This window comes from Lepidochelys kempii, chromosome 21 (genome assembly GCF_965140265.1).
Source record: "Lepidochelys kempii isolate rLepKem1 chromosome 21, rLepKem1.hap2, whole genome shotgun sequence".
In the NCBI taxonomy this organism is placed as follows: Eukaryota; Metazoa; Chordata; order Testudines; family Cheloniidae; genus Lepidochelys; species Lepidochelys kempii.
Window position 1 is genome coordinate 15,876,263 of NC_133276.1, and position 14,101 is coordinate 15,890,363.

Here is a 14,101-nt window from a genome sequence, read left to right on the forward strand (position 1 = left end):
TTATAACAGACCTCAGTGAAGTTAGGACTTCACAGATACCAACTGGCTGGATAAAAATCAATTAGTTGGTTTAAAAAAACAAAACTTTTATTCAAATTGGATTTGTACTTAAATACATTTTTCTTCTTAAAAATAAACATAAGTTGTCATTATTTCATCTTCATTTTTAAGGCCTAAATTTACTATAATTATTAAAATCATTTAAATTAAAGAAAAAATATTCAAACAGGACTATTGCTGCCAAAGTTTTAAATACAGTCAAACCACTGAACTTGAAGTCACTGGCTAAGCACCTACAGCCAGAGTTTGCCGAAACACTAAACCAGCTTTTGACAAGAGTAGCCTTGTCTGCACATACAGAGAAAATTGTCATCACTTCAGTTTATTCAATTAGTTCAGTTCAATGACGATTGCATTCAGAGTTGAGAAACCAACTGGGAGTTGAAAAAGCAGGGAAAATACCCCTTTCAATCAATGAATAAAAATCATGCGAGAGGATGGTATTTACTCTTTCTAAAATCTTGCAGGACACGCTGACCAGACACAATCAGCTCAATTCATTAACAACGGACAGCACTTCTGTTTAATAAATCAGCATCAAATGCAAAACATGTTTTGGGAAACTGACTTTTTCCCCTATATATCCCGAACTTTAAGGTACTTTAATAAAGACAATTTTAAAATGCTGTGGGTGCATTTAATTGAATTCCAATCTCCATCCAAACGCAGCTTGACAAATCACGAGTGAAAAATAATCTAGTCAAGAAATGAGTCACCATTTTCGAACCAAAAAATATTAAGAATCTGAATAAATGCAAGCTTTATAATTGCTTAAATAAATGTGTATAAATAATATAGTGTATCATCCTGGTTAGTAAAAAGTACCAAATTTAATGTAAAGACTGTTTTAGTTGCAAATCAACATGTTTTCATGGTTATCAACCAATGAGAATCAACCCTTGATTAGAAAAGTAACGCAAAAGTACAAGTGCAACACAAAATTAAAACAAATTATTTAAATCAAAATTTTGTGGCTGATGATTTTAAATCAGTGATTTAAGTCACTGATTTAACTCAATCGACTCTGGATATCAGAGACCTGAATTTAACTTCATCTGAGAGTAAAGAGATCCTGTACGACGCATCATCATTTTCAACCATTTTGGTATTTTGTCTTCTTTGCACAAGCCCTTTTACAGAGGATGCAGAATGGAAACTAAGTATTAGTAATTTGTGAACTATATCACAATGTGTTTTGTACCATTATTCTAATGCCCTGCCATCAAAGTTAAATTGTTCTGCTACTCCTTGGGCCAGATTTCAGTTTCATCAAGACATCTAGTATATCCCGTTTCCTTATAAAGCCCCTGAAAGGCCCAAAGGAAGCATGTTCAAGTGCACAGCTGGCTTACCTTGTTTCTTTACTTGTTCCAGAAGCAGGTCCTTCATGGCTGCTTCCTCTGCAAGGTCAGATGGGACTTCACCTTCACTGTTCACAGCAGCCACGTTGGCTCCATGCCTGAGCAAGTATCTACACAAATTGGACCCATACTGATGTATCAGACTGTTACCAGAATTGAAATTCATATATGAATGAACAGCAGAACAGAGTATCTGGTTTTCTGAATCAAGTGAGGTCCCAAATGAGACTCCTCTGTAAGCCTCTCAGTTTAGAACTCCTGCTACTCTTCCACAGCAGCCCATGCAAACAGTTGATATACTCCTATTTCTATACAGCCAGTTAAAATGCCTCTCATGTATGAACATGGTCCTACTTACACTTTTAAAGGAGTTTTGAAGTAACAAAAAAACAAACAAGACTGATCTTCATTATGGTCTTCCACTTCCCTTTTTATAAGTGAACCAAAAGTTCATACAAGAGCAGGCAATTCCTCCTTCAGCCTGCATGTCATTGAAGAATGTGACAGACTAACAAAGTTCCAGGTTAAAGGTCTTACAAGTTAGGGAGGGAGTGGCAGGAAAAATATTGTTTCCTTATTTTCATCCCCTTTCGGAAAAGCTTATTTGAAATTTGTGAAGCTTATCTAGCATTGAAAGCGTCTCCAGAGGAGGAAGCCTAAAGTGAACACAACGTAAAGGCAAGTTTTAAACAGTACCTGGAAGCTTCTCTATGCTCTGGATTTAGACATGAAAAAACACAGTAGCTATTCCCCAAACTCTGCACATTCACTGATCTTATTAGCTCCATGATATCTTTGACGGGGTTTTAGGATATGCAAAAATTGCATTGATATTTGACACCAAGTTTATCATTTTATACTTGAGCTTTCCCCTAAATGTCCTCTATCAAAAATGTTACACATCTTTGTCTAAATGTTCTTCCTCATCCAAAACACACCTTCCTTAACCCTTTGCCAGTGGAAATTAGCATTCCCCGCCGCTCACCATCAGTGCAATGGTGCAGAGTCTGTATGGGCCACTCAGGAGAAAGGCCACCAATGAGAAGACAGGAGTATCTGAACTGTAGTGGACATTTCTTGGGTTAGGATAGTGCATGGAGCAGAGATTGAAGAAAAAATTGCTAATTTCTATTTGCCTTGGGTATGAGCCAGTCTGCTTTTCAGAAGCACAGCTCAACCAAATGAGAACCCTATTGCTTAGTTTTGCAATATTTTGATTCCAACTATTCCGCTTTCCTAAACAGATCCTCACAGTAACTGGCTGGCTTAGAATAACAAATCTATTATCATAACATCTCCCCCAATGCAACTAGCATTATTGGTCCCATGGGCTGGAATGAATACCATGGTCAATTGCAGAGTGTCAGTTCTCTCAGCACACTTAGTGATTCCAAGTACTGAAGTCAGAGTAATCTTGAGGACCAAGTCACTCTATGATCTTACCTACACCAAATTAAGCCTAGTTTAATTCTGAATGAGTGTCCACACAGATGCAATTTAAATCCACACCTTTATATAATTTGTATTAACTTTCCTGAGTGTCTCCATGTAGACAAGCCTTTTGTTTTTAAAATAAAATATTTTTTAAAATCTACTGGACAAAAAAAAAGTCAGTAAGATTTAGCACTCTCTATTTTTGCATTTACATTTGTTAATTTACAGTATTTGTAATCAAAGATTAACAAATTAAGGCCAGAAGGGACCATTAGACCATCCAGTCTGAACTTGTGTGTAACATGACAGAGAATTTTGCCTAGTTATCCGTGTTGAGCCCAATCACTTGTGTTGTACCTAAATGTTAAAGAAAACCCAACACAGCAACACCCATTTTAACTGGGTTAAGTAACACGTAGTTACTTTTACTTAGTCCTCCATCTTTGTCAGACAGCATACAAATAATGGGAACATGCAACCCGGATTTGAAGAAAACAGCGTTAGCATACTGGGGACACTGCAGCCCAAACATCTCCCCTTCATGCCTTTTGAGCAGTGGTACTCCAAGGATCTGTCTACATTAGGACCATTTTCAAGCGGACACCAATATAGTTATCCTGCAAACCGCTAGTCAGAGGTGCTGCATGGGTATAAAAAGCAAGGCTTTATACTGGGGCTGCTTAATCCAATAATTTAACCACTTTACACTTGTGCACTGTGTCTGACAGTAGGGGTATAAACTGGAGTAACAGCATCAAGGTAATTATATCTTTTATGTTTTTCAAATGTACACCAGAAAAAAAATCTTTGCAGTCCCAAAGCCCCTCTGTAAAGTTTAAAATTCTGCATGCTTTCCCTTTTGAAGGGGGAGGGGCACAGCTGCTCAGCAAAGTAGTTGAGCTGAAGCTGATTTGTGCTTTATTAGTGTGACCTGAAGAAGAGCTCTGTGTAAGTTTGAAAGCTGGTCTCTCTCGCCAACAGAAGTTGGTCCAATAAAAGATATTACCTAACCCACTTCGTTTCCCTAGTGTGCACATTGTCAGTCATTGTGTTTCTGTTTTGCTCATCAGGTTTTAGCTTAGACATCTGACATTGCATTAAGGACTTCAGATGTAATTATCAAAAGGCAGACTGGTGTCATCTTCCACCCAAACCCCTATAATCAATAGCAAAGACTAAGAGCAACCTATCTTCTCTCCTTTTAACTTAGCTTTTCCAGATCTGCTGTTCTGAGTCACATGGCATCAGCCCTCCATATGCCAGATCTGAGGAGGAGGGTGTGGAATTTGTTATTGTAAATACCCATGACAGCTTGAAACTCACTCACTCTGCTATATTCAGATAGCCACAGGATGCAACAGCGTGAAGGGGGGTCCAGCCCTCATTATCCTGCTGGTTTACACTGGCTCCATTTTCTACCAGGAACTTCACCATGTCCAGGTTCTCGTCTATACAGGCCTATGGGGGAGGAAGCAGGTGGTGTTAAATATAGTAAACAACTTCCATTTTCGGTTTACTAGCTGTAAGTGATACCTAGGCTTCACACCCACATTATGCCTGCTCACTGATGTCTGTCTACCTGACAGCTTTGCCTCCGATACCTCTATACTGGTTTGTCCTGTTCCCTCTCTCCCCCATACACACCCTGCCTCAGAGGAAAGGATCATGCTGTAAAATGATCTGTCTATACTCATCTTAGGTATGGCATTAGATTCCTTTAAGCAAGGCAACTTGTAGATTTATTTAGATCCTGATGTTCCAGAAAAGTTTCAATGACATGAACATCAGGACAATCCAGGAAATAACTATTGCATTAGGGTCGTGCAGTCCAAGTATGAGTTCAGGGAAATTAACAGTCAAACATGCAGGAAAATCAGAACTTCTGCACATGGGATATTTGCCCCTTTATACAGATGACTCCGTAGTGAAAATGAAATTTTTCTGAAAAGTGATGACATAAAAATGTCATATTGTTACTCAAACTCATTTATTAAGAGTAGTTTTTGCTTACCTTACTGACTAAAATTAAATCTGACTATTCCTGTTAGCACTACAGAATCCAAACAGCTATTTAAGAGAGAGTGGGGTTCTAGTTTAGCATGTGTATCAATGCTACTAGATTTCAACTGCAGAAACTTCAGCTATGGAGGTTGCCAGAAAGAACCAGCTTGACTTTCATATCCCAGGCTAAGACTGCAGAGCTGGGTGTAAGGACAAATGTTTTTCCATGTAACCTGAGCAGATCTGGCATGGAAATCATTTAGACAGACATAGAACCTCACAAAACATTTGTACAATCATGTTTCAGGCTGGATCAGCACTTAAGGTTCCATTCCACTGTGAAGATGATTTTGACCAGCAGTGCCCTACTTGATATACAGAGTGGAATTCTTCTGATCAGTTTTACGCAAATTGGACAATGTTTCAAATATACACTAGCTCGCAAAAGAGAATGAATACTTGGAAGTTAAACACTTTATCCCTTCGTTGCTCAAAAGTAGCTGGACTCATTTGTGATTCTCTGTTGTGTTCTTGTTTGTGCTTATCAAGAAGTCCTTTTAACTTTTTTTGGCAGGGGAAGAAGTAGATGGAAAGATAAAACGAGTCACTTGGAGGCCAGAGGTGTAATAAGTACTGAAGGATTACACACCTCCTATGTGCACATATATGGGTGCTTGGCCTCTGGCCAGACTGATCATCTGTAGGCCATGGCTGCAAGCTTCTTAAGGTCCCTAATGAGGTCACCATGGCATGTTTGTTGCGATACACAACCTGCAAATAGTCACTTTGTCCTTTGAACAAAAAGCCACTTCACTACTAAAAAACAGAGAAGAAAACACATCTTTTGAAGTGAAATAAAAATACTATGAGGTTCACTTCATAAGCATATTCATTCCTCACACATCTAAAATAAAAAGCCTGCATTCTGTAATTAAACTATAGCAGATTGGGGGCCGGGAGGTCATTTATTAAATAGTTAGGACTCTTACCACTCATGTCCACCCAGTGGTATCTGTGTACTTTTACCAGCATATTTGCTCTTTCAGCAAGGAGCCTATTTTGAAGCTTTGTTAAGGACACACTCAACTGATGCTAAGCTAAGTAGTCCGGAAGGGAGGTCTTCAAAAAAAGGTGACAAAATTCTTAAGCTTTCCCATCTCATGAGATACACATCGTTCCTGTCTCTAGCCTGCAGTGAAGCTGCCCTTTTTAAAGAAAAAAGATCCTGCTGTCTAATGATTTGCACCTGAATGGAGATGGGGCGGCTGGAGGAATTTTTCCTTTGTAGGATTTTTTATTACAACCCACTCCCTACCCTTTAAAGCCCTGAGGCATAAGGTGGAGGGTGTCTTACGCTAAGTCCACACTACAGCTTACGTCAGCATAATTTAGGATACTCAGGAGTGTGAATAAACCACCCCCGACCCCACCCCCAGCGACATCAGCGCTTATGTCCGTGTAACTTATGAGAACAATGCTATGTTAGTGGGAAAGCTTCTCCGACCAAATTTCAGAGGAACAGCCGTGTTAGTCTGTATTCGCAAAAAGCTCATGCTCAAATAAATTGGTTAGTCTCTAAGGTGCCACAAGTACTCCTTTTCTTTCTCCGACCAAAGTAGCTTCTGCCGCTCAGAGGCGATTTTATTATGCGGACGGGACAGCCCTCTCCCACTGGCATAGAGCTCTTCCCCAGACGCACGGCAGCAGTGCAGCTGCATTGGTGTAGTGTGTGCAGACAAACCCTCAGCTCCTTAGTATTCTCCACGCCCAGCCAGTACGCTCCCCCTCTCTAAAAGCATCAACACTGGACTGGGAAGCAGAGAAGGCGCAGGTGCAGCAGCCTGATCTGTATGTGGAAAAGCAGCTCCCACGGCTCAGAAGCAAGAACTGCATACACTTGGCCATGATTCCTGTGCAGCCCAAAGGTCACTGCACTCGGTCCTATTACAAGATTTGGAAACATCTACCAATTATGAAAGGAAAAAGCCTCATAGGTCATTTTCTCAAAAAATCCACTAGCATTATCCAAAATCAGAGGTATACAAAGAGCATTAGATAGCATGAGAATAGTTACAGTCACCTAAACAGCTTTAACTCTGCCTCTGCATTTAACCAAGAACCACAAAAACCAGGAGACAATCCTATATACTGCAAAATACACCTCTTCGTCACATCACTTACTCCAAAAGTAAGACTATATACCTGGACTATCCTACTCGACAGACAATGCAATATCGGAGTATTCAATTTCAACTAAAGTATATTCTCTTTTTATCGCAACAAGCTATTCCTGGGTTACTTTAGGTCACAAGCAGTCACCCAAAAGAGATTTGTTTTCAGATCTCTTCCCCAACGTGACCACATTCCAGACAACCCCCTCACAGTATATATACATTTTCCACATATAAGAAGTGTTATACATGTCTCCAACTCTCAGTAATTTTTGTGGGCTGGACAGAAGAAAAAAGGAAGTTACATGAGAGCAGAACAGGGAGGATTGATTTAAATCACACATTTTAATCACGATTTAAAATCAGCAAATAGGAAGCCTTGATTCAAATGACTGATTTTAAATCTTGTTTTGCATTTGCATTTTTTAAGTTATTTTCTTAGAGAGACCCTCTCACTGTTAGTAACAATTAACCATGTTGAGAGTCTTTTCACTACATTTGGTACTTTATATGCTAACTAGGAGGATAAACAATATCTATACACATTTAAGCAATTATAAAGCTTAATATACACCTATTCAGAGTCTCAATTTTTACAATTTTGTATTATGTTAGAAAATTATGAAAGACTCATTTCTTATTTACTAGATTTTTTTAACTAGTGATTTGTATTAAGCTGCATTTGGATGGAAACTGGAATGGATGGAAACCTATTAATTATCATACACAAGAGAAAAGGGATTAAACAAAACATTGAGTTTGAAATTAAGGATTTCCTATTAGTTAAAACTACCTTAAATGTGCTGGATACTTGACAAAAATTTGCAACTTTGAGTGCTTATGCAAAACAACTTAATTTCAAACTCAAAATATTTTACGTTTTGTTTATTTCTTTTTCTCCTGTATATCCTAATCAGCAAATTTCCAAACTTTGGTATTAGTTTTCTAGTGTTTCCGCCATGAGACTAAACAGGCCCAAGTCTCTATGCTCTAAACACTGAACCATGTTTAACATTGTACCGTGAAAGGGTCACATTAAAACCTTTGACTCTGGGACCATTTATTCCATTGAATTTAGCACACAAGAGTCCTCTTCAAGACTTTCATCAAAATGCCTCCATTATACACCAATACTACCTAGCACACTTACAGTTCTGTGCACAAATGTTAAATTAAGTTGAGCTGGAGGCAGAATGGAAGGTCATTATCTCTTCTTAGGGGACAGGTGAAATTAAGTCTGGGGAAACCTGAATTAAAGAATAGACAATAATAAGCTTAGCCTTCAAAATTCAAAGATACCATCCTAAGCACAAGATAAGATTCAAGATATCCCCACCCATGTCTCAATAAGTTATATTTACAAATTCAAGTCCATGTTACCTAATTTTTCATGTGGGAATGTACATATAAAAAAAGAAGTGGAAGGTTGGACATATGACCAGGGAAGAGTATAAAAATATTGCTCGGGCATGTAGGAATGAAATCAGGAGGGCCAAATCACACCTGGAGCTGCAGCTAGCGAGAGATGTTAAGAGTAACAAGAAAGGTTTCTTCAGGTATGTTGGCAACAAGAAGAAAGCCAAGGAAAGTGTGGGCCCCTTAATGAATGAGGGAGGCAACCTAGTGACAGAGGATGTGGAAAAAGCTAATGTATTCAATGCTTTTTTTGCCTCTGTCTTCACTAACAAGGTCAGCTCCCAGACTGCTGCGCTGGGCATCACAACATGGGGAATAGATGACCAGCCCTCTGTGGAGAAAGAGGTGGTTAGGGACTATTTAGAAAAGCTGGACGTGCACAAGTCCATGGGGCCGGACGAGTTGCAACCGAGAGTGCTAAAGGAACTGGCGGCTGTGATAGCAGAGCCATTGGCCATTATCTTTGAAAACTCGTGGCGAATGGGGGAAGTCCCAGATGACTGGAAAAAGGCTAATGTAGTGCCAATCTTTAAAAAAGGGAAGAAGGAGGATCCGGGGAACTACAGGCCAGTCAGCCTCACCTCAGTCCCCGGAAAAATCATGGAGCAGGTCCTCAAAGAATCAATCCTGAAGCACTTAGAGGAGAGGAAAGTGATCAGGAACAGTCAGCATGGATTCACCAAGGGAAGGTCATGCCTGACTAATCTAATCGCCTTCTATGATGAGATTACTGGTTCTGTGGATGAAGGGAAAGCAGTGGATGTATTGTTTCTTGACTTTAGCAAAGCTTTTGACACGGTCTCCCACAGTATTCTTGTCAGCAAGTTAAAGAAGTATGGGCTGGATGAATGCACTATAAGGTGGGTAGAAAGTTGGCTAGATTGTCGGGCTCAACGGGTAGTGATCAATGGCTCCATGTCTAGTTGGCAGCCGGTGTCAAGTGGAGTGCCCCAGGGGTCGGTCCTGGGGCCGGTTTTGTTCAATATCTTCATAAATGATCTGGAGGATGGTGTGGATTGCACTCTCAGCAAATTTGCGGATGATACTAAACTGGGAGGAGTGGTAGATATGCTGGAGGGCAGGGATAGGATACAGAAGGACCTAGACAAATTGGAGGATTGGGCCAAAAGAAATCTGATGAGGTTCAACAAGGACAAGTGCAGAGTCCTGCACTTAGGACAGAAGAACCCAATGCACAGCTACAGAATAGGGACCGAATGGCTAGGCAGCAGTTCTGCGGAAAAGGACCTAGGGGTGACAGTGGACGAGAAGCTGGATATGAGTCAGCAGTGTGCCCTTGTTGCCAAGAAGGCCAATGGCATTTTGGGATGTATATGTAGGGGCATAGCGAGCAGATCGAGGGACGTGATCGTCCCCCTCTATTCGACATTGGTGAGGCCTCATCTGGAGTACTGTGTCCAGTTTTGGGCCCCACACTACAAGAAGGATGTGGATAAACTGGAAAGAGTCCAGCGAAGAGCAACAAAAATGATTAGGGGTCTGGAACACATGACTTATGAGGAGAGGCTGAGGGAACTGGGATTGTTTAGTCTGCAGAAGAGAAGAATGAGGGGGGATTTGATAGCTGCTTTCAACTACCTGAGAGGCGGTTCCAGAGAGGATGGTTCTAGACTATTCTCAGTGGTGGAAGAGGACAGGACAAGGAGTAATGGTCTCAAGTTGCAGTGGGGGAGGTTTAGGTTGGATATTAGGAAAAACTTTTTCACTAGGAGGGTGGTGAAACCCTGGAATGCGTTGCCTAGGGAGGTGGTGGAATCTCCTTCCTTAGAAGTTTTTAAGGTCAGGCTTGACAAAGCCCTGGCTGGGATGATTTAATTGGGGATTGGTCCTGCTTTTGAGCAGGGGGTTGGACTAGATGACCTCCTGATGTCCCTTCCAGCCCTGATATTCTATGATTCTATGATTCTAATTATGCCTGGAAATCTTGTACGATCAATAAGAGTCAAGAAAAGGACTTACACAACATTTTAAATGTTTCATGGCCCATAATTTTAGCCGACTAGATTTGCAGGGAACAACTTGTAGTATGGGCTTTGAGATAAAAGTTAACTTGGCAAAAATTACACATTTGTTGCTTGTGTAAAATTACTTTGTTATTCTGTTTGAAGTTTTACCTGAAAGGTAAACTTTAAACAATTTACTTTACAATCAGGAGAATGTACTCATCTTGTCTACACTGTATGAGTTAGACAGAAATAGAATAGAGTTTTTGTTTATCATCTGAACTACAAAAATAGCCACCGGTAACTATAACTGCACAGATTGGGCTTCAGCTATGAGAACTGAAATGGTCCTCACTCAAACAACTAGATTAACTGGGCTCCAAGAAAACTTTCTAGATGCAAAAAAAGGGGGGAAAATGCATTCTTTGGAGTCTCTGTCTCGTACTGGCCTTGAATTTATCATCCTGCACGATTCCTGTGGACTGCAAGCTGGAAAAAGAAGGGATAATGGGATAAATCTCCACCTGTTCCTGCAAAGAATTCTACAGCATAGTAATTTGATTCGTCTGGGTAGTGTAGGATAAAACAATAGGTAAAGAAAGGCTACAAAGCTGTGCTCGCCAGTTGGCATCCACTTGCCACCCCAAAAGTGGCAATATTTGCCTGGGTGATGTATGCATGCATGCTGTTTGAGCATTCCAGGGTGTAAAAGTTGATTTCAATCCATAATGTAGGAATGATGCAGCCTTTCAAATCCAAACAAAGCAATCCTCACTCCAGCCCCGTACATCTAGATGTCATTGCACAGTGTTATAAAATCATGCAATGTGACGACATTGCTTAGCAAATATTTATTTTTTAAAATATTAGCTAGCTATGGGGAAGAACAGAAGTGAGACCAGGTTCAGTGATGTGTATGATTTCTAATGAAGTGAGGTTGAATAAGGATTAGCAGTTATAATTTCTTACATGCAACTACCGGTAATTGAAATGCACAAGTAGCTTTTGTAATAAATACTTATGTAACTGTAATTCTATAGGTCATGATTTTCAGGAGGGACTTTGAGGCCCTACTTGACACCTTACAAAGGGGTCTGTTTTTCAGAGGATGGGTGCTCGGCACTTTCTGAAATTAGGCCAGTTGAGGGTGTCTCCTAAGATGGGCTTCCTAAAAACTAAGTACCTAAAATTGTTAATCACTTTGGAAAATCTTGGATACTGTCTCTACATGGAGAAAACTCACAGGAGCACATGCATATGAGAGAGAATATTCATCTGAAATTACAGGAATGATTTTGGGTAAGATGAACAAACACAAACACCTATAATCTTATAAAAATGCTATTGAGCACAAGTCATCAGGACCTTGCAGTTATATTTCTTTGTAAAGATAGTACCACAGACAGTACGACAAAATGCCATACTGCAGCACTGGTTCCATACACGTTCAGAAGGAAGAGCTTCATCCTCTGAAACACCCCTTAGATTTCTTTGGTGGCCTCTTCAAGCGCTAACAGTCCTTCATGACGACATTTTAGGAGATCCAAGTTAAGAGCCAGAAGTGATATGGCTATAGAAAGAGTCCTCCCCTTTGATCTGAAGCAGTGTTTCTCTTTAGGAACACATCAAAAACATTACATCAAACTAAGCAATAATGTATTAATAAGGCACACAGCTTTCAACTTCGCCAAAAGAAGCTTAGCATAGAAATAGAAAACACTGGTTTTTAGCTGGGCAATTATTTTGTATGAAATGAGGAAGACAAGGCCCCCTAGCTACACCATTTACTGAATTTTGTTTTCTTGTGTACGGAAAAGTAAAAATAGTCAAGAATTCGCACTTTTTAGCTTTAGACAATCTGACAATCCACTTACAACATTGCTCAAATGTGAAAACACTGCAAATTTCCTCTAGAGCAGGCTAAAGTACAGTAGTTACAATGTGTGATAGTGTAAAACTTGCCATTTTTTAAACTGTACCTTTACCCTTTTGGTTTTTTCACTTGTAAAAAGTATAAAATATAGCTTGCACTGGGATGGGAGAGGAAGGAGAGAAAGAATGGATACCGTCTATACTGTTCACTCTAGCCCAGAGGTTCTCAAGTTGTGGGTCACAACCCCATTTTAAAGGGGTCACCGGGGCAGTGTTAGACTTGCTGGGCCCTGGGGCTGAAGCTGAAGCCTGAGCCCTGCTGCCCAGGGCTGAAGTCAACGTACAAGGGTCATGTAGTAATTTTTGTTGGCAGAAGGAGGTCGCAGTGCAATGAAGTTTGAAAACTGCTGCTCTAGCCTAAGATTTTCGGCAGGGCTGACCTTAGAAAGGAGCCAGCATTGGCCTCTTATGTGGGTAAAAGTACTAGTGACCCATGTATTTTTATTGGCAGCTACTTCATTCGAAATGCTTTTTACAATTAACAAAAAGTACTCCTTTTCTTTTTACATTAAGTATATTATTTTATACTTTAGTGATTCTCACCACAAGTTACATGCAGTGCCTAGAACTAGGACTGCAACAAGGCTTCCATTCAAAGGAAGATCGCTTGTATGCTTCAAGTCTCTGGCATTTCTGAGTAACTTCTATCTGCACCTCCTTGTGTTCTCTCTGGTCCTGGCAGGGGACCAGACCCCCTAGCAGAAAACAAAGTAAGAAAGGATACAGCCGTGGGTAAGAGAATGTATATAAGGAGGAAGGACAGTGTGGATAACAGTCTAATAGGTTATACTGGCTGTAGAATGACCGTGCCTAATCGGGTACAGAATGTGAGCGAGGCCAAACAGCAAAAATTAAGATGTTTGTACACCAATGCGAGGAGCCGAGGTAACAAAATGGAGGAACTAGAGCTACTGGTGCAGGAAGGGAAACTAGATATTCCAGGGAGAACAGAAACAGGGTGGAATAGTCGTCACGACTGGAGTACGGGTATTGAGGGGGAGGTGCTGTTTAGGAAAGACAGAAATAAAGGCAAAGGTGGTGGAGTAGCGTTGTAGATCAATGATGAGGTAGAATGTAAAGAAATAAGAAGCGATGGAATGGATAAGACAGAGTCCGTCTGGGAAAAAATTACATTGGGGAAGAAAACTATTAGAGCCTCCCCTGGCATAGTGCTTGGGGTGTGCTATAGACCGCCGAGATCTAATTTGGACATGGATAGAGCCCTTTCCAATGTTTTTAATAAAGTAAATACTAATGGAAACTGCGTGATCATGGGAGACTAACTTCCCAGATATAGACTGGAGGACAAGTGCTAGCAATAATAATAGGGCTCAGATTTTCCTAGATGCGATAGCTGATGGATTCCTTCATCAAGTAGTTGCTGAACCGACTAGAGGGGATGCCATTTTAGATTTGGTTTTGGTGAGTAGTGAGGACCTCAGAAGAAATGGTTGTAGGGGATAATCTTGGCTCAAGTGATCATGAGTTAATTCAGTTCAAACTGAACGGAAGGATTAACAAAAATAAATCTGCAACTAGGGTTTTTGATTTCAAAAGGGCTGACTTTCAAAAATTAAGGAAATTAGTTAGGGAAGTGGATTGGACTGAAGAATTTATGGATCTAAAGGTAGAGGAGGCCTGGGATTATTTTAAATCAAAGCTGCAGAAGCTATCGGAAACCTGCATCCCAAGAAAGGGGAAAAAATTCATAGGCAGGAGTTGTAGACCAAGCTGGATGAGCAAGCATCTCAGAGAGGTGATT

At 40.3% G+C, this 14,101-nt stretch overlaps 1 protein-coding gene across 16 annotated transcripts in view; it reads right to left on the reverse strand.

Annotated features, from left to right (window-relative positions):
- PPP1R12B (protein phosphatase 1 regulatory subunit 12B) overlaps nucleotides 1-14,101 on the reverse strand; it is a 178,703-nt gene that overhangs the window by 135,038 nt on the left and 29,564 nt on the right. For 14 of the 16 annotated variants that reach the window (XR_012155807.1, XM_073319698.1, XM_073319696.1 and 11 more), the window contains exons 2-3: nucleotides 4,183-4,313; nucleotides 1,413-1,531 (exon numbers count right to left, since the gene is read on the reverse strand). The exons of the other annotated variants lie outside the window; for them this stretch is intronic. Coding sequence is in view for 13 of the 14 variants with exons in the window: in XM_073319698.1 (XP_073175799.1) it covers nucleotides 1,413-1,531; nucleotides 4,183-4,313 (250 nt within the window). In the remaining variant the exon portion in view is untranslated. The remainder of the gene's footprint in view (nucleotides 1-1,412; nucleotides 1,532-4,182; nucleotides 4,314-14,101) is intronic. 16 annotated transcript variants of the gene reach the window in all.